This window comes from Dermacentor albipictus, chromosome 1 (genome assembly GCF_038994185.2).
Source record: "Dermacentor albipictus isolate Rhodes 1998 colony chromosome 1, USDA_Dalb.pri_finalv2, whole genome shotgun sequence".
Taxonomy (NCBI): domain Eukaryota; kingdom Metazoa; phylum Arthropoda; class Arachnida; order Ixodida; family Ixodidae; genus Dermacentor; species Dermacentor albipictus.
The window spans coordinates 330,889,381-330,910,309 of NC_091821.1; the positions used below are offsets into that span (position 1 = coordinate 330,889,381).

Below are 20,929 nucleotides of genomic sequence, written 5' to 3' on the forward strand. Positions count from 1 at the left end.
AATTGCGTGTTTGGAAGAAATGTTCAAGGTATTAAACTGGGAAGGCTTAAGAGTAAGGATCGACGGCGAATACCTCATCAACCTCCGATTTGCAGATGACGTTGTCCTATTCCGCAACACTCCAGACGAGTTACAACAAATGATTGAGCACCTTAACAGAGAGAATGTAAGAGTGGGGTTGAAGATTATTATGCAAAAGACAAATTTAATGATGAATAGTCGGGCAAGGCAACAGGAGTTTAGGATCGGCAGTCAGCCTCTAGAGTCTGTGAAGGAGTACGTTTACCTAGGTCAATTAATCACAGGGAACCGTGATCACGAGGAGGAAATTCATAGAAGAATAAAAATGGGTTGGATCGCATATGGCAGACATTGTCAGCTTCTGACTGGAAGCTTACCATTATCACTGAAAAGGAAGGTGTAGAATCAGTGTATTTTACCGGTGCTGACATTATGGGGCAGAGACTTGGAGACTGACAAAGAAGTATGAGAACAAGTTAAGAACCGCGCAAAGAACGATGGAACGAAGAATGCTAGGCATAACTTTAAGTGACAGAAAGAGGACGGTTTGGATCATAGAGCAGATGGGTATAGCCGATATTCTAATTGACATTAAGAGAAAGAAATGGAGCTGGGCAGGTCATGTAATGCGCAGGTTAGATAACCGGTGGACCATTAGGGTTACAGAATGGGTACCAAGAGAAGGGAAGCGCAGTCGAGGACGGCAGAAGACTAGGTGGGGCGATGAAATTAGGAAATTCGAGGGCGCTAGTTGGAATCAGTTGGCGCAAGATAGGGGTGATTGGAGATCGCAGGGAGAGGCCTTCGTCCTAAAGTGGACATAAAATATGATGATAATGATTGCGATGATGATGATGATAATGGTCTTGATGATGATTCCTTTAAAAGCGAATGAATAATATTTGCCAAGGGTGGTGGCTTCACGCGCGCCAGGTAAAAGAAAAATAGTAATGAAGGAAACGTAGTGCCAAGGGACCGATGATGACGCTGAACATTGTATTTCCAAGGCAACTCTTAAGGCGTATAGCATGCTGTCGAAGCAAAAAAAGAACGAGAAAAGAGCTTAAGTTCCAATTCGCAATCGAATAAAACAAACAGCCGGAATGATTACGTTCTGATAACCTACTCAACGTTATAGGGCCGATATGAGCCAATCGCTGAATTCCCGGGATCTGACTTTGTGCAGAGTTCCTGTTGTTAATCAAAAATACAAACACTTATGAAAAGACAAGGTTTCCCTGTAAAGTTCAGAATGTCAGGGAAGAAGCGACTGTGCCACTGAAATGTCCCTTTTGCGAATACTTTCATTCACAGTGCTATGTTCAATCGCTGTAGCTCCCACGGTGATCGGCTAAGAGCCACCCGACTGGCTACCACAAAAGTTTGACTGAGCACATTCCGCTTTCCTCTGAATCTCGCCGCCCCCCTCTACGAGAAGCTATTCTGCGCACAGTATTTTCAACCTGCTTCCTCAAGAGCGCCCTGCAAGCACGCACCGCAAGATTTTTCTCGCGGTTACGTGATAATACGTAACGGGTCGAAATACGGAGCAGAGCCTCTCATCCGAAATATAAACATTGGCCACGCGAGCAAAGAGCGAATGTCATAACTTCTTGCCCTTCCGCTCGCGCGTAACAGCTGACGCGGTTAACGATACTTTGGCACCTGTTTACGCTTCGCTGGCTCATAAATCAACCCCAGTGCAACCAAGTTGCCCGTTTGACCAGCGGGACGCAATTGGCCCGGTGCCGCATGTTTAGTCTGAAAGACCCCGATTTCCTCCGGGTCTTTGTCTTCTCCGCGCAACGCGGAGCCTGCCCTCTCTCGTACGTGCTTGGCTGCGTAGCTTTCCAGAGGCTGTGGGGTGGGGAGGCGAAGTGCCCTGCATCGCGCCTTGTGTAGGCTGACCGAGTGGCTGCGCCTTCGTTGGCTACACACAGCAGGATCGAGTGCGCTGCGAGCACGTTTCTGAAGGCACCTGGCACCAAAGACGCATACCCGCTTAACCAATCTCGATTACCAGACACGTTGCACTCTTGCGCCATTGTTTTAGTTCATTGGCTGCGACAGAATGGGGCATTGAGAAGGTAATGAACGACAGAAAACCCATAGGTTGTTGCTGAAGTTGCTGTATGCCGCTCCTCTATCACGTCGACCATAATTTTTCACTGACACCTCGATTGATAAAACGTTCAATTAATCATTTCCAAAAAGTTGTAATGAATGATTACATGGTAGGAAGAAAAAAAACTCGTTACTAGCATAAATACCATCCATAAACATTTAGTTGTTGCCTTTTGCGTAGAACCAGCTTCTTTTGCTTGATTAGTATCGCCGGCATTTTGGCGGGACTATAGTCCTGTCAAAATGCCGGCAGGACTTGTACTTGTATGCACTCTTATATACTTGTATGCACTCTAGTAAAGCGATGAAAGGGGCTAGTATGTGCACGTTCATGATTCTGTTGAGCTGAGTTTTCACAATGAATTTATGAAAGACCACAGCAGATTCTTTGTCCTTCCTTCTCGTGGTCTCTTATTCATTCACTGTTAAAGCTCGGCGCTACACAACCACGGACTTGTATACTAGCAGAGGCGGCAAACTGAACATAATTTTTTTTCGCAGCACTGCGGAATATGTTATAACGAAGGCGTTCTTTAATCTCTCTAAGATATTTACTGCAATTTCCTTTTTATCTATGGAGGTACAGGAGTACGAAAACTACGAACATAGAGGATACTACAGCTTGACATTTCTGTCAAAGGTTTTCGTTGACGTTCAGCCACAACAACACGCACTCGCGAACGCACGGACGAAGGGATGCAAGCGCAAGCACGCTCGACGTTCACACGCACATACACAAAGGGGAGAAAAAAACAACACACAAGAAAACACACGTGAAGCGCGAAAGAAAAGAGCGGCCGGTATAGAAGATATCGAGAACGTTGCGGCGGGGCGCCGACGATGACCAAAAGAGGAAACAGTCGTGGGCCAAACGCACGGTCTTGCCTGCGCATACGTCGAGCCGTCGGCGAGATTTCAACCGAGCGACGCCGGCAGCGCGACCGAGGTCGACCTATCTGCGGTTTATTTGTTGCTCCACGTGCGAAGCCGTGACGGCCTGTGAAAGATATTCATTCCTCGCTGCCGTCGGTTTATTATGGCCGCCGCCCCCCCTACCCCGCCCGCTACGGAGACCCAGTCAACAGTCGAGCCGCCGAACGCGACGTCAATGGGAAGCGCAGAGTCAATGCCGCAGATGCTTTGGTCGCATTGCCTGATTTGGAGACAGAAAGGGGGGTTCGTCCATCCGACGGGTTGCTCTTGCGCGTACGTTTCGGTAAACATCAGATATAGGGAAAAAGAAAGTCTCGTCAAGGACTGACCTAGCCGAGTACCGTTTGCATTTGGTGGTATTGCAGAAATCACCGCATACATTTTTAGCATGACGTCGCCGATGGCAAGGCCTTCGAATAAAAGGGAAAAAATTACCGACGATTACGTTACTTCCTAATGCGAAATTTGAGCGCAGCAAATAAGCTGTTTCACCTTTTCGATAGATTGAGGCAAAGAAATCGAGCAACACATGTATGCGCTATCACAGAATTTTTTTTTATTTTTCACACGTATTCCTTTAACAAAGACTCCACTAACAGTTCTTGACAGTCATGAAGGAAGCTTTGTGGTCGGAGAAATATACTGATATATGTTCGACTTGGTACACCAATGCTTGATTCTCAAAGACGAGATCTATACAAGTGCCTCGCGAGGTTGTCACAGCCGTGGGACGCGTTACGAGCGAGAGGAACGGGATGTTCTCCCGCATAAGTGTTAGGAAATTGCTGTTTGTCTTTATGTCAACATTAAAGTCCCCCACTACTAACATCGGTGTGGATCGATGGACGGTTAATGCGAGCTGCAGGAGGTGCACGACGTCTTTCGTGAGTGCGGTAGGGGCGAAGTAGGCAGCTACTACCAGCAAGCCGTTGGGCAACTTTGCGGCGCACAGTTCGCCAACTTCAAAGTTCGAGCCGGCGCTTTGACAACCGGAAACTCGCAGGAAGAGGTGGGAAGGGGGCGGCGTGTACACCCAGCGGCAAACGATGGGGGCAGAAGCGCGTGCAGCAAGCGGACAACACGATAAAGGGAGGAGGGAAGAGATAGCAGCGACTGACTGATGCCGCTGACGCCGATAGTTAGTCAACCCCAGCTGCGGAGTTGGTTTCAGGGACAACGCCGCCGATGCCGACACAAACAATATGATACCCTCGCTTCCGCAGCGCTAAGAACCAGGGGGGGGGAGGACCCTTTCCTCCTCTTTCTGCATGGCGGCGACGGCGTTCTATGCAGTCACGTTATCTTCACTCTCTAGCGGCGTCAGCGGCATCCAGCGGTATCAGTCGGTCGCTGCTAGCGCTGGGGGGATGAAAGGGGGGCGGAGCTGGTTACGAGGCCGACGACGACGACGACGACGACGACGCGAAACCCAGGAACGGACGCCAAAGAGCTGCGCTCTAAAAAGTTGACTCAGCATAAACGTCAACAACGGGCGGTAACCACAGCAGAAGTTGTCGTCGGCATGCTGTTGCACTCGAAGCGTAACTTTCCTCTCCTTTCGCCTGTCCTCATTAGGTAGGTTTGTGAGCAGATCCATCTAGCAAGCTGGCGTCACTGGTCCGTGGCAGTACCGCTTTTACTAAGTCTTTCGCGTCCCAGACTCGCCGCTGCAACGTGCCATATAAAGGCGAATTTAGCCAGCGAGAATACCTGACTTCCCTCATCGAGATGCAGCTTTCTCATCAAGGTTTCATCTTCCCACTCGGTGAAATCCGACAAGAGCGTCCCCCACAAGACCCCCGTACATCTCCTCTGCGCACAGTCATCGACAGGGCACAGCTCACCGGCCATAAATGAAAAGTCGTATGGAAACGTCACTCTCACCCTCCCGTGCTCTTAGAATCCCCTCTACTCACGCGATCTACCCCACCTCCCAAATCCCCCTGACGGAGACTTTGCCTGGCCATACGGCACTTGGCAACGCGGCCCAAACCCTGCACGCCACAGATGGGCGGGGAGCGTAGGATCGGCGAGCCACGCTACAAAGCCAGCGAGCGCTACCGCCCCTTTGCGGGTTCCGACTCCTGCTCCAGATTAAAAGCCCGCCGCGGACCGTGGCCGCCTGCGAAGCATCCGCTGCTCGTTTAACAACCTTGTCCCGTCGCCTCGGACTGACGCTCTGGGCGTTCACTCGTCCCCCATCTTGTTTTTGAGCCGTCGCCTCTATTTGGGGCAGAGATGAAGCAAACCGCGGCTGGCGTATTCCGATGCATCCCCGCGCGAATAACGTGGAAGCGGCGCCGCCGGGGAACCGGCGTTGGCCTCCTCTTTGGGGATGAAGCTCGTAAAACGGGGGCCCCCCTTCGTCTTTCGCAATGAGTCCCTCCGGTACATACGTGGATAGGTGGCGCGCGGTTTCGATCCCCGTGCGCCTCCCGACTCGACGCCGTTCGGCGCTTGGGCGTGCGGTGCAGGCTTAGCAGGGGTGGCGGCTCGGGCGCCTAGTCGCCGGAGAAATTGGTTTCGCTCACCGACACGGCGCGCTGAAAGGTGCTATATTACCGTGTGTTATACGGTTGTCGTTAACGGCAGGGATCTTCCCGCGTGTCTGGACAGGGTCTCGACTTTATGGCTTCGCCAGCGACGCCTGGCGGGCACGCGGTTTACTCCCTTTTTGCTTTCGTGCTGTTTTCCTTTTCTCTCAAAGGCTCTGTCTTCTAGCCACGTGACTTTTTTTTTATTCGAACAGCCGAAACGAGCAGCGTTCCTTTCCACAGTTTACTGTCGTGTTCTTCGTCACCTGCCATTTCATTTCCGTGGGCTGTAATGGCTTTTACATTGGCGCTGGGCCCTGCTGTATAGTATCGCAATTCGCGTTCGCTCAGTTTCTATCTTTGTTTTTTTTTTTCATAAGGTATCTGTGAGCACACCCTTTGAGAGCATTTCGAAAAATTGCAGTTTCAACCTTAGTGCGAAGCAGGGAAGGGATAGCTGGCGGAATATTGTACGCAGCAAGCCTTGCACTGTTTCGTTTAGCATCGGTTGGAGTAAACACTCGAAAATGTGCGCGAGCAATTTGCTTTTGAGAAGAAGAAAATCTTCCCGAGTGTCGACTCTAGCCCACGTCCTCTTCGTTTGTGGAGATGGTACTTTCCGGTGACACATAGACATGGGAAGAGACATGGCATCTTCTTCCTCTTTCCAATCCTTTAAATTATTTCAGCTATACCTCGGCGAGGGTTTATACATCGCTGCAGAACGTGGCGTCAGCTAATCATAACTCTTCAAGGGCACTATTCTCTTCTACTGTAGCATTGGCAGAAGCGAAGTATATCGCTCAGCAATTATTTCCCAGTCTTGTGCGATATTCGCAGAATTCCCAGATGCTCGGGGAGCGCCCTCCTGTGGAGAATAAGAAAACTTCATTGTGAAGGTAGCATTCCCCTGAGGCGAATGTGTCAGCGTGGCTAGGTGCCACTGCCTTTAAAGGTCATAATCATATTTATCATCATAAAGCGGAGAGGCACGACTATATTTCTTCTTCCCCATTTCTGTCCAGCCTTTCATATGTTACCGCTGGCCCCATTTAACTTTCACTTAAGGCGCTGACCTAAAGGTAAGATGCAGAACATGGCGTGTTAAGTGGACCATATATATAGCAGCTAGCGGAGTGATCACGCTCTCCAGGTGCAGTGTTTTTCTCTGAGTACTGTAGCTTCGAGGGAATCACTTTCATGTAAAACCTCCGAATACTACACTTTGTGGGACCGGAGTTGGAGTGCACTTGCGGCACTGATAATTTTCTTGAATTCGTTTATTTAAGTACATTTTGCAAATCACTCTGCGATGATGACCGCCGCTGGTGCGATGCACCAGCGGTGGTCATCAAAACGACTGGACGAGTGAACCGATAGCAACTATAGCTGTAAAATAATATTGTAAGGGCGGAGTTCTGGGCTTGTTGGCAAGACATCTTTTAAGTGCTTAGCGCGAAAGCTTTTGACGAAACGGACAGAGGACGATTGTGTGTGTCTTGCCAAGTATCCGCGCGAAGCACTATAAAAGATGCTGTAAAGTACGTTGAGCTGTATTAGAAAATTCCCCATGGCTTCGTGAGCCAGAAAAAGAAATGTAAACACGAAAACGGGCGGCGAAGGCACCTTGATGTCCCGCACCAGATCACCATGACGTCATGAATTTTGACGGCGTCTGCTCGTCATGTGTAGCTGCCTATAGTTCCTATCGTCACACTTGGCCTACATAACATTACATAAATGAACCCAAAACTCAGCTTAGCGAGCTTATAGAACACTTGCTGTGGCGAGCCAACGAGAACGAGAGAGGATACCTTGAAATCCGTGACGTCAGACATACGTACGTATTTGTACGTATGTAGATTCTAGAGCAGCATGAAAAACTCCCGATACAGCTTTAAATTATGGGGTTTTACGTGCCAAAACCACTTTCTGATTATGAGGCACGCCGTAGTGGAGGACTCCGGAAATTTCGACTACCTGGGGCTTTTTAACGTGCACCTAAATCTAAGACACGGGTACACGGGTGTTTTCGCATTTCGCCCTCATCGAAATGTGGCCGCCGTGGCCGGGATTCGATCCCGCGACCTCGTGCTCAGCAGCCCAACACCATAGCCACTGAGCAACCACGGCGGGTGCCCGATACAGCTTTCTGTTGCTCAATATGTGCTACATGAAAGGGTTTTGCTGAGCGTAAAAGAAGCCCGCGAATACACGCAAAGTGGCTCGAGCGGTCAGTCACGCGGTAATTCTGCGCGTATACGCGGTCTTCTTTCACGCTCGGAAAAACACTTTCATGTAGCACGTATTGGGCAACACAAAGCTGTATCGGCAGTTTTTCATGCTGCCCTCCAATTTTCTCATTGATACTTTTTATCTAAACGTAATATTTGTGAAGTTGATTAATTAACTAAGAGTACATATGAACTTAGGCGGAATGCGAAAAATAATCTGAGAATCTCCGAGCGACGGCAAACAACACTACCTTGGTTCTGTCCAGCGACGTGGCATTTGCATATTCTTAAATCTTGGTGCATGATAGTTGGGACGGCCCGTATAGCATGTAAAGAAGACGCGTCCAGCTGTGCAGCTGAACGCGCGGCTCGGCTCTGCGCGCGCTGCTGGTTGCTGGCGTCTGTTTGGACGGTGCTTTGGGTATGATGGAAACCGGCTGTCCAGTCAGCAATAGTTCTTACGACCGAAAGAGGGAATAACCTTTAATAACAAGGATGGATCAGCGGCCTAAGGCAAGGAGTGAGATTCAGTGGTGGGGATCATAAAGTGAACAAAGAAACAAATAAGTATAAGAGAAAGAAGGCGTTCATAACCTGCCGGTCAAGCTGGGCTCTCGCACGATCTCCCATAGAGAGTTCGCAGGGTTGAGGACGTAGTTCGTGCCTGCATGATGCCACATCTTTAATGATTACGTCTTACTATCGCGAGACCGGGACAGACGGTTCTTGGGAATTCGGTCCCTGAGGCACCATGTAATCTCTTAATGCTGATCGCAGAGCAGCGAACGCATGTGCATGGCGATGACACCCACGAGCACCCGCCCTTCTCTCCCGTCGCAGTGAGCCGCGAAAAGGCGTACGTGTACGGCGTGTCGGCCGCCGGCGTGGCGTACAGCATCACGCGGGCCTGCAGCAAGGGCGAGCTGAACGAGTGCGGCTGCGACAGCGCCATCCGGCAGCGCAAGCCGCGCGGCTCCTGGGAGTGGGGCGGCTGCTCGGACGACATCGGCTTCGGCGCCCAGTTCAGCCGCAAGTTCGTGGACGCCGGCGAGGACCCGGCCACGGCGTCGGGACTCATGAACCTGCACAACAACGAGGCCGGCCGGCGCACGCTGCGCCGCAGCATGGAGACCGTGTGCAAGTGCCACGGCGTGTCCGGCTCGTGCTCGGTGCGCGTGTGCTGGCGCCGGCTGAAGCCGTTCCGCGCCGTGGGCGACGCGCTGTCGGTCAAGTTCGACGGCGCCACGCACGTGCACATGACGCGCGCCGGGACCAGGGCGGGCGGCCGCAAGCGCCGGCCCCGGCTCCGGCCCGTGCTCAGGGACGTCAAGAAGCCCGGCAAGAAGGACCTCGTCTACCTCGAGGAGTCGCCCGACTACTGCACGCGCAACGAGACGTGAGTGTCAACACGCGCGATATGCCTTCTTGCCGAACTTGCTTTGTTTAGCCTTAAAGGGACTCTGTGGCGCTTCTCGAACGCGGTAAGCGAAAACGTTCGCACAAAGCTTCCATAGACGTATGAGTCTAGAGTGATTTCGCTGCATGCAGCAAGGAGCCAATAATCTCGCGTAAAAGAGCACACACTCTTATCTGAGGCGTTCAACGACACTTCTATTCCACACCCTTGCAATCTTCTGTCAAAAGGAGCAGCGGCGGTTGCTAACGTGTGCCACCTGCCCTGCCACCGGTACATTGCGGCTCTCCAGCTGCCAGCTTTGTCAAACGCCAACCTCAGGGTTACCATAAGTGCGCCACAAAAAGAGGTCAGAAGAGAGCAATAGGCAGGGCATTGCTATATGCGGCGCAGCTCGAGCTGAGAAAAACGTTGTGTTGAGGAGGAATGGACAAGGTGAACGTTGCGTTCTTCATAACTTCCTTATTTGTACGATCATGTCCAAAATTTCTGCGGGAATATATTTTGCGAAAGGCATCCTACTCAGCCCTGTACGTTATCATCCTTCAAATAAAAATACTGTAGGGCCCATTTAGTTAAGCGCAGAAAGCACGAAAGCGCTCGAGGTAGCACGCTGAGAAGCTTTCTAATGTCTCGCGTGCCTTCGTCCATACTTCGAAAGCAATGTCAACATACTGCCCAACTGTCGACCTTGCTACAAGATTTGCTTCGTATGGGACGGTATCATCGAATAAAACGTGGCCCGTTGAGTAGTTTGCTTCTGGAGTTTGGTATTTAATTGATCCCCGGCCACCCTCACAAGTTGCCAGTCTTTGTCGACGCTCTCCTTCCTGATCCGAAACATCGGGGTGTGGCCCACAGTGAGCCTTGTGTTATGTTTGTGCCCTTATACCTGACTTCAGTTTTGGTATTGTGGGGGTTCTCACTCGTGCTCTTGGGACAAAGGAACGACAACACAGTAGTGCAAGCAATCACAAAGGCATTTATTGCACCTTTCCTAGACTAATGTCTCCTAGCCGAGCTGCTATCCACAAAACATGCTGATGGGTGCGCGACAAATCGCGGAAGTCCGACTCACCGCGACCGGATAACGAGCGAGCCCCATGCTGGGCACCAACGCCTGGTCGTTCGGGTGTACGCTCACGCGAACGGTGGCGCGTTCGAACGATTGTGTTCGTCCATTCAGGGTAGGCCTCGCGAGACGGTCTCGCAGAAGCATGGATCGGCGCACGCGCAGAACGTCCGCGCCGCTTGCCGATTCCTAACCATGAGGAATAGCCATCTCCTTTTTGCACCCATGTAACCCCGCCGTTAGGTGGCGTTAGCAGAGCAACACTCGCGCCATCTCTCGTACTACGCTGCAAGCATACCAACCGCTGCAGTAAAGCCACGCGGCGAAGCCGGATTACAGGAGACGGGAGCTATGCGAGAAAGCAACATATCAGGGGACGGGTCAGAGTCCCGCATTCCCACAGTATATATGGGACACACCGATGAGATCTAGCCACGCGAATAACAGTTTTAACTTCAACGTGCACGTATCCCAGGTAACAATTTTCTATTGGGTCAATTGTATTATTGTGCAGTTCCGATTTTTCTATATTTAGAGACATCAGAAATCAGCGATAAAACCAGCTGTGCAAGTTGATTCTGCTGGTCAGCTACGTTTCACCTGGTATTGGCGCCACCGCTTCACCAAATGGCCAAGGCTGAGCCGTGCACAGAAACTCTTACGGCAACGTCTTGCGGCATACTCTGCGACTGTGTTTTCTCTTCAGCCGGTGTGATTAAGATTTCCTGTAATGTCGTATATTTCTCCCCGCCAGAAGCGTCGATCGCGCAACTCAAGGACGTTTCAGCGCGTATTGGTTGCCCATTTCGCTACAAGGTGTCGCTGTCCGCGCTGCCTGTCGAGCCGTATCGGATGAGCGGTGCATTCGCATGGGTTTACGAGAGAGGAAAGCTTCATTCACTGCATGGACTGAAGCGTGGGATCTGCGGAAGTGGTGTTCAAATGCGGTGAATTGTAGTTCTTGCCGTAAGGATAGAACTCCATAAAACAAGAACTGTTGTGTGCGGCTGTTTTACTGGTTGTGTACGCGCTCCTCGTTGTATTGGGTCCGACGCACAGCCAATCTTCAACCAGTAATACAGATGCGCAGACGCTTTAATAGAGGACACTTTTTTTGCCTTGAAGTAATACACGCATAACCTTCACTTTGTTACCGCCAGGACGAGACTCACTGAGAAACCACAGATATCATGACGACACCTGGTGAAGTTGTATTAAGAAAACCTTTTGTACAAGTTTTGCTGCTACGTGTAACTTCGACCTGCTCATCTCGTTGCCTAATAGTTTCGGTAGTCACGTACAGCAACTTCTTCCAGCCCATGACAAAGGTTTGTCATGTAGCGTTTCTAAACGAAGAATGTTAATTGCATATAACCTGACGAGCTGCTAACAAGTGTTGAGGGGAGATGGATGTATCTGCTGTATACGTCCAACACTGTAATATGCAAAGAGCTCAGGTCAGTTGCGTTCCCCAGTTTGAATAAATGGTGCAAGCATCAGCACAGAAAGCTACCGCGTAGTCGTGAATAACGCACAACGTTAATAGTCTTTTGTAGCTGAGTATTCAGTTCTGGTGCTAATGAACGGACATGGCACACAGCGACAAGGAAACATCCAAAATAGCTCGCAGCTCTCATACTGCAGACATACGCGCGTGTGGCCCCATACCTTACTAAGAGACGAGTTTTTCTTAAGAGGGGCCTATTGAGAGCACCTTGGTGCGATAGCAAAAAATAAAAAAAAATAGGCACCGCGCATTCCGCCGCAGCGATGAAAGTAAAGGAAAGGAGCAAACGAGGATTCCAAAGCTATCATCGGTTTTCATCAGACGCAACGCAATGGCCCGCTGACACTAATCCTTACTGGGCAATAAGCAGAAAAGATTCGTCGATCATTGCTGTTGGCGGTCGAATTCCTCTCTTGTTTTGACAGACCGATTTTTATGGCATGGCTTTCTTTTTTTTTTTTTAGTTGCCAGCGAAGTTGAAATGGAGGTGGGAGCGGCCAGAAGATCAGACGACTGGAGAAAGACCTTGATGTCCTTCATTGAACACGTTTCAAGAAAGACGAAACGAAAAAAGAAAAGAAAATAGCTATGCGTGTGCGTGCTGTGTCCTCATAAACGTTTCAAAAGCTCAGAGGCGTGGCTTTACTGGCAAGGTGTAACGCCCGAGTTCGATTCATGGCTGCTAGTTTTGCTAGGCGTGATTTAATTGCGTGCACCTTGTAAGAGCAAGACGAGCCCAAAGTATAAGAAACGGACGAGAGTGACGATTCGACGCTGTGCTCTTTCAAGTGGGAAACCTTGCGTACTCTCACTCCACCATTTCAGTAATATGTCGTGCACAGCCTGCGCCAAGGATTTGCTAGGCTCTAACACTTTGTTCATAAACATCTGAAAGCTGTTCTATGAATGGGTGAGCTCGAAATAGTACAAGAACGCCAGCCGGTGGTAAGTGACATGCTCTAAGCGTTGATTGAATGACTGGCTTTGGTTCGATGTCTTTTAGTTATGGCTTGACGCTGACCTTTTGCAATGGAAAGTTTGCGAATCTCAAGCCTGACGGGCAGCAGAGACAAGAGGCGTGCAAAATCTGGAATTACTGATGCAGTGGGTGCCCATCTAGAGAAGCAAAGAAAGTACTGGGATGAGCTGTAAATATCCAGTTTTGCAGTTAAACATGACCGACCAAAGTAAGCAGACTGATAACAATTAATGTCCAATGTACAACCTGGTCGCGGGGCATATATCTTCGAGTCACGATGACCATTACAGTAGCGATAGCCCGTTGCCGTCCGGAGTCGTGTCTTACCGTGCATCTTGCGTGTCGCAGGCTAGCCGTGCTGGGCACCACCGGTCGCTCGTGCAACAACACCAGCTACGGAATGGACGGCTGCCGGCTGCTGTGCTGCGGCCGCGGCTACCAGACGGTGGTGCGCGAGGTGGACGAGAAGTGCCACTGCAAGTTCGTCTGGTGCTGCAAGGTGCAGTGCCAGACGTGCAGGGTCACCAAAGAGGAACACTTCTGCAAGTGAAAACTGCGCGCGTCTCTTCCTCCTCAGCCTCTGCGGGGCGGCTCTAGTCCCTGGCACGCACCCGCCGCCACCGCCGCCGCCAACCGCGCCGCATACACGAGCGAGGCAACAAAAGCCAGCCACACGGACGCGCGGGAACACAAGAAGGGGGAGAGCGCCTTGTCGCATGCGTCGCACTCGGTAAAGCCAGCGTACTAGGCGGAAGCGCATCCGCGAAAGAAGCGAACGGTTCCATGTCGACTGCTGGAGCGACCAATCTGGACTATCCTCACGCGTTGGAATGTGGCCTGGCCTGACGCTGAAGATATGAAGTGATCCGCAGACGGGCGGGCAGCAGTTCGAACTGCATGAGTGAACGTACGATGGTTAAGCTAGGTTTGTCAGGCACTGGCAAAGCATGAGCGATTTACTATACAGGCATACACACTTCCTGTCTGGAGCGTCCGATCAGTTTGTTTTGAAGCAGGGAAAGCGACGATTTAGTTTGATTGCTAGGCTTAGGCCGACACTGCGCGCTATGGTAGTCGCAACAGCACTGAAGCCATATAGTTTTTATTCCTGTATACCAAACTTAGCGTCGCTTGACCGCTCCAGACGTAAGTGTGGACGTCTGTACACGCAAATCGTTCATTCGTAGGTAAGAGAAAGTAGGGGACCCAGCACGAGGTACGGCAAAGCGGCAAAATTACGGCTTACGAGGCTATCATGGCATTGCCTCCTGGACGACCTCCAGTATTGCAGGGAACAGTCTTCGTCAAAAAGTAGAGAGCACCGTGCTTAAGATCAGCGCTCTCGTTGGGCGGTGTTGTAGGTTCCCTGTGGTCATCCTCCTGCGCTATACGGTGGGGTGAATAGCTTTTTTTTTCTCCCTCCTATAGAATTACATGGCACTGCAACAGAAGCCAAACCACACGGCCTAGTGGCGTACAGCTGCAGTCACGCTTACAGTAGCGCCTGTACAGCGTTAACAGAGCCGCTATCCAGAGGACAACCTTCCTCCCTCTGTGGCTGGGAGCAGTGGAGGCTCGCTTCAAATGCTGAGTGGTGTAGATGTGAACGTTGTCTTTAGAACCGAGTCAACTCTGTATGAAAGAGCGCAACTTAAAGGAGCACCGAAAGACAGCGTTTAGATCAATCTGAAGTGATAGATGATTGCTAAAAAATGCCCAGTGTATCTTTTACCGAGAACAGAGCATTCGTATAATCGAAGGAACTGCGTAAAGGTCGGGCAGGAGGATCGGCACCACCGCTGTAAAATTGCTGGACCACATCGCGGTGACATTGTGTGTCCTTTTAATGATTGCGTTAGAACATATAAGAAAATATAGTTTGGAAAATTTTATTGATCTCCCCCGCAAAAGAAAGTCTGCGCTGCGCCGACATTCGAGCGACGTACCTTTACCGGCCTTCACTGACGATCCGCTGTGCTAAGTTGCGGTTTTCTTATCGACTACGTCGTCATTTAGCCGACAGAAAATGCAGCGACACCCTCGGAATGATAGTCTATCAGTGTTTAAGGGCAGACCAGAACGGTATGCTACCTTTTCGTAACGTTATGTTCACCCTTTCGTCGGGTAAAGAAATCCAGCTTATAGGCCGATAAAGCGAAGGCTGAAGCTTCCTTCATTGGTGCAAGTTGGGCTTGTTGGTGACTTGTAAGGGCATCAAACGTAACGCTTTGAAAACGAGGACAGACAAGGAACTACAAACAGTTGATCTAGTCCAGTGTGTCCAGTTCCTCGTTTGTACTTCACTGCAACGCCATCTCTTCTTTGAATTTCGCCAACAGACCATATTGCCTACACGGCTTCAGCCTGCAGTCACAAATATTGCGGCACTTTCACGTGTTTGAGTTATTTTGGTGTAGAAACGGCCTCAAACATTGCAATGTTGTGTTTCCTTTCATCTTTTGTGCAAGTTATCCCTTAAGGAATTCAGTCAGCTCCGTAATTAAACAAACTCTATATCGTCGGCCAGACGTAGCCACAGGATATGACGTCACAGGAGCTGGCGCGAAAATTACAAGGTGGCATCACCACCTGTATCTTGTTTTATATAGTTTTCTGAAATGCGAAGTCTCTGTTCTCTGTAAAAGTTGTCTATTCGGTACTCAGGAGGAACAATTTAGCAATTTAACTTTATCCCCCTTTTAATATTCCACCTAATACTCGCAAAGTTCCTTCCAAGCTCTCGCTCGCGGCTTCAGGGGCTCACGCCGTCTAAGCGAAAATCTGTTACGTCAGGCTGTTGCTCACTGTGTTTGGTAGGTTGGTTTGCTTTCTGTAGGATACACCGCGACAACTCTGGCAAGGCACGCGCGCGGGAAAGGTGGTGTCGCAAACGCTTATGCACAAGGAATCGTGTCTAGACTATCGTTTTAAAGTGTTTTCTTTGCAGAAGCCCAGCGAGAAATCATGCTTTATGTACATAATTTCCTGCGAGATCCGGTCTATGGCTTCTAGAACTGACGGTGGCGCCAATCGTGCCATTCCCAATGAGGAAGCTGAAGTGAACTGACGTAGAAGATGGAAAGACGCCACCCAACTCCTGTCCAATCGACCCTCACGGTACGCGAGTCGTCACCTGCGAGAAAAGCAGCTTCACCCAGTGTGCGGCCAAGAAGGAACCCTCCACACAAATACACACCGAACCGGTGAAGTCGCCGTGGGCGCCCTGGACACCGCCATAGCCATTTCTTCACTCCCTCTTCTTTCATCTCGCGTGTGTGACAGTGCATCGTGCATGGACGCGCGCATAAATAATGCATTAGTCAAGACGCGGCCTGTTGCGCGGTTGTTTTGTTGCACGAACCCGTCTCCCAGCAACTTTCACCAGGAGATCGTTCGGCCATTGACAGCTGCCGTGGCATACAGTATACTCGGTGTTGCAGGACTGGAACAATGAGTTTCTTTTTCTCTTTCTTTTCTTCCATTTTGCCTGGCGGAAGAAAAATCTGTCCGGAGCATTTTTAGCACTAGTGTGTCGCTTGCGTTGTATATAGTGCGCTTGTTCAGTACGCATTTACTGACCTCGATCTGTGAATGTTCCCAAAGAACGTGTTGAAAAAGAAGTCATGTGCTGTATTATGTGTGAGTTCTTTTCCTTCGATTATGTTCATCTCTTAACATCCGTAACAGCAAGTGGCCAATACTGGTGATAGCGAAGGCTTGGAGCCATAATAGCCAATGATGAAATTAAAGCAGAATGGATAATGAATAGAATTCTTACATAATGCGGCCCAGGACTCATTCGACTGCGTTCTGCTACTGCATTCTACCCCTCAAGTGTAAATGGTGCGCTACTAGGAAAAATGATAAAAGCAACAAGTTGCGTACAAATTGCGTACAAACCCACGTATGACGGTTCATAAGTATATCGGCTGTTTCAGCGAACACTTTCAAACTTTTTAAAAAATTGTCTTTGGGAGATAGTACAACTCTAGTCCATGAGCTGGTCTACTCGAAGAGGCGGACATTTCTTGCACAAAAAAATTGAAACGCATAATCGACGAATTAACAAAAATTCACTAATTAAGGTTTAACTAATTACCAAATGGTACATATTGCAATTTAGAAATTCTAGCCGCGGTGTTCGCAAGGCGGATCCGCTTGGAACAGATTCTCAGGATGGCACCAATTTTGAGATACTAATTCCCGAAATTCATGGAGAAATGTATTAGCATTCCAGTTACTTTTGTGATTCAATGCATACAGTGAAGTTTTGTTAAGAAAGTAAGTGGAACGACACTGCGTCTTTACCGCGTTTGACGGCACATATCGCGTCAATGGCGTCATCCACACAATTCGTTTCAAGTGAATCCGTCTTGCGAACTCTCCGGCTAGAATTTGTAAATTGCAATATGTGTCATAAGGTAAGTAGTTAAAAACTTAATTAGTGATTTTTTGTTACTTAGTCGATTATGCATTTCTTTTTTTTGCATATAATGTATGCCTCTTTGAGTAGATCACCTCATGAGCTAGTATTGTGCTATCTGTCACAGGCTGTCATAAAATTTGAAAGTGTTTGCTGAAACACCCTGTATATGTTCAGAACAGAGCAATGGTTAACGTAGGTATACGTGCTAAATAGTACATTTCACCGGTGACGTCTTTTAGCATATGACTTGCATTGATGTCCACTGCAGCCACCGTTTGTTGTCATCGCGCTACGACTCTAAACAAGCGTTAACCGCTATAGAAAGAAAAGCTCCGTGCGTTTCCAGCGACCAGCAGGGCTGACGAGACGAAACCAACTTTGGCCGACTTTCGCTGCCCAGAATATTTACTAATGCTGAAAGTGTTGTCCTTGTAACTGTAAATGCGATAGGAGCTTTCAGTACATCGTCAAGAAATCGTGCATCTTTCATTTCGTAACGAAAGAGGCAAGAAGTGTCCGGGCGGCTTCTTGCCCGCCATTTTTTTTTATCTTTTATGTACGTCCACTCCCCATTGTTCCCACTGACATCGTTTTAATTTAAGAGACTCGAGGTAACAGCAAACTCTCATAAATGGCGTCGACACCATCCCTCCAACTGCACATTTTACATTTTTCGACCTAATCAAACGAATCGCTCCACTTCTTTCTAGTGACTGTAGAGGGAAGACCAATAAAATCGCAGATCATAAACTATTCACTCCTATGTGTTGTGTTTTCCTTGCAAGAACCGTTTCTCAGTGGAAACGTATTTGCTAATTAGACTGTCAGGTGCAGCTTGCAAAGTGAAGGAAGCGGTACAACAACAGGACGAACTTGAATATATAGATGAGTTAGCAGTTCCTTGCCAAACAGCTTCATTTTTATTCTTGATTAGAAAAGCGAGAATACTCAAAGGAACCTGGCGAATGTAGTGTCATGCTCGAGTGCACACTTTGTGTTGTTTTCGTCGATTGCTAAGACAGTTCAGAATATATAAAGTTGGCATAAACAATATAATATCAGGTTTGTAAAATTTTAGGATAATAGCCTATATTTAGCAGCATAGAGGTAACTAATTCCTAAATAAAGAAAATGGCACCGGTTACTGCGCAAGGAAGTTAACGCAGCAACAAGGACGGCGACGTGTCACGGAAATGGCAAGGAAACGACGATGACGCCAACACGGCGACATTGGCACGAAGACGACCACAATGACGACAACGGTGTCGGTCGACGACGGCATGCATGATGATGACAGTTCGTTGACTAAAATCTAACACAGCGATGAGCTGTCTTTGTGAAAGCAACGCTAAGAATCAGTGCTGCCCTCAAAGCCGCGCAGCCGACACCCCGCTTCACCTGACCAGAGGTAAGTCTGCGCCACGCTTAACTATTAATTATGATTATACCAATTATTCGACGATCCTGAAAGTATGCAAGTTTCGTGCGCAGTTCGCCAACTCTTTCTCGCTTAAGTTAATTTCCGTGTCTTTCTTAAGGCTGTCCCAGAGAACGGTTTTAAATGTACACTGAACATGACGCTCAAACTTCGTCCCACGACATTGCTGTTTTGCGCAGCAGAGAGAGAAAGATAAAGTTAAGGGAAAGGCAGCGAGATTAACAAGAGAGTAGCGGTTTCTGCATTCCATCGGAGAAGGGAAAGTGAAGATAAAGGGGAGAAAAGGCAAAATATCCGGCAGAATCCATCTCACGATGAGTGTCGACGTTAAATTCGATTAGCAGTGAAGCAATTTAGCGACACACCGTATTGTCGCGACCGAAACGCGTCATGTACGAGGCGTGCACTGCAGCCGGGTTCCTCTCTCGCACTTCCCTCTGGATAAGCTGCGCCACCTAGCGGCGCGGACTCCAAAGAGACGCGTGGCCACCGAGATTGCACCGGCGACGCGCCGGTGCGCATATGAGCCGTGCACTGCTGCCAGAATCCTTGCTCGTGCCTCCCTCTGGACACGCTGGATTCGTTTTACAGGTCACTTCGTTGTAAAGGTCACGCATCGCGCAGCTGCCAATAGAACTGGGACAGTAGGCCTATTTTGCTTTGCTCGTACAAGTCATTTCGCTGTAGAGGCACTCGACAGCTAGCTGCAGTGAGAAAATTTCCCACAGACCTGTCTCTATGTTATAGCTCAATCTTCATGCCAAAAACGCGTAGAGACTGACAAGAGTGACACATGCACGAGCCACCTGGAAACGTGTATGACCTGTCAGCACTGCGGCGTAGTTCGCCTGCGGCTGAAGTGATGGTACGCGCGCGTTGCAGGCGACGAAAGAGGATGAAGTCGGCGCGCCCCGGCTGACGTGGTCGGAGTTCAGCAATTCCATGCCTCTCAGCATACACTCAGATGACCAGCCTGCGATCTTTAAGGCACACCATTTCGTGACGTGGCAGACCATTCTTTGAAGTGTTCAAGCTAACTGAATTTCGATTGAATATTGAACTCCACGCAGTTTCTGTACGTCGCCACTGACTACCTGTACAGTACCTGCAGTAATGCAACAGAGAGAGAGAGAGAGGAAACAGTAATATATCAAGTGCCGAAGTAAGCGTTGGGGCCAGATTACTTAAATGCGCTTACGCTGCGGCTAACGTCCGCAAACCCATTGTCTTGACTCCTCCTACGACCCTTTCAGGTGGACTCAGTTCACTGGGGAAAATGTGTGTTTCCTCCGGTGCTTCAATGAAGGGCTCCTTTTATTTCACAGCCAAATGTTGCGGCAGTCTTTATCTCTTCTAAGATGACGTCCCCTGAAATTTCAACGAGGCAAATATACTGATGTCCTTTTCATGCATGACTCACGCGAGAGTTCATTAGTTAAGTGCGTTGACCACGGCCGTGCAAGAGCACAAAGGCGAGAGTACATTGTTGATAAGCAGCGCAGTCTAGATTAGGGTCGTCTAGAACATAACAGCATAAGTACTGACAGTCCTTATCTTGATTAAATAAAGTCTGCTGCGTTGCGGTTATCAAAATAGTGTCACATTACAAAGGCAGACTCCGACATTAAGAATGTATTCAACCAATTGCTCAGGCTCTTGCGGCGAAGTTCTTATGTGTTTGTTTCTTCAGAGTGCACCGCATACATTCGCATGCAGGCTCTCTGAATTTTCTCCTAAATTAAGGTAGTCTTGCCTACTACGTCTCTGGTGACGTGTCCTCGCAGCAAAGCATAATGCCCTCATATAATGCACTCATATAATGCACTCATATAATGCACTCATATAAAACAAATTTAACCAAAGTGAAATTTCGTTGTAGTTGGCCTTTAACCCCCCGAATATTGGCCAATGGAGAATGTGCCGAGGACATTCAGTTAGACAAGAACAATCGAGAACATTGACCCTTTATTTTGTGTCAGCCAGTTCCAAGATGCAGGCAAGCACCCTAAAAGAACAAAAAAACAAAAAAAAACACGCTCCTTCTTCCTTTGCTCCCTATCACACTCCCGGCGGTACACCCAAACTCCGAGGTAGACGCGTGCATTGCGTCAGGCCTGCGCGACGCTCTTGTCCGTGAGCAGCACCTGCAGCGTGGTGTTGGCACGCCGCCACTGGGCCAGCGAGATGGACAGCACGCAGAAGCGGACGCAGCCAAAGGCCACCCAGAGGAGCGTCAGTACAAGCAGC

At 49.2% G+C, this 20,929-nt stretch overlaps 1 protein-coding gene across 2 annotated transcripts in view; it reads left to right on the forward strand.

Annotated features, from left to right (window-relative positions):
* The window catches only part of LOC135909563 (protein Wnt-4-like), a 107,380-nt gene extending 91,041 nt beyond the window's left edge, over positions 1 to 16,339 (forward strand). For both annotated transcript variants that reach the window (XM_065441548.1, XM_065441542.1), the window contains exons 3-4: positions 8,687 to 9,242; positions 13,167 to 16,339. In XM_065441548.1, coding sequence (XP_065297620.1) covers positions 8,687 to 9,242; positions 13,167 to 13,368 — 758 coding nt within the window. In that variant the 3' untranslated portion in view covers positions 13,369 to 16,339. The remainder of the gene's footprint in view (positions 1 to 8,686; positions 9,243 to 13,166) is intronic.
* Positions 16,340 to 20,929: the final 4,590 nt, after the last annotated feature.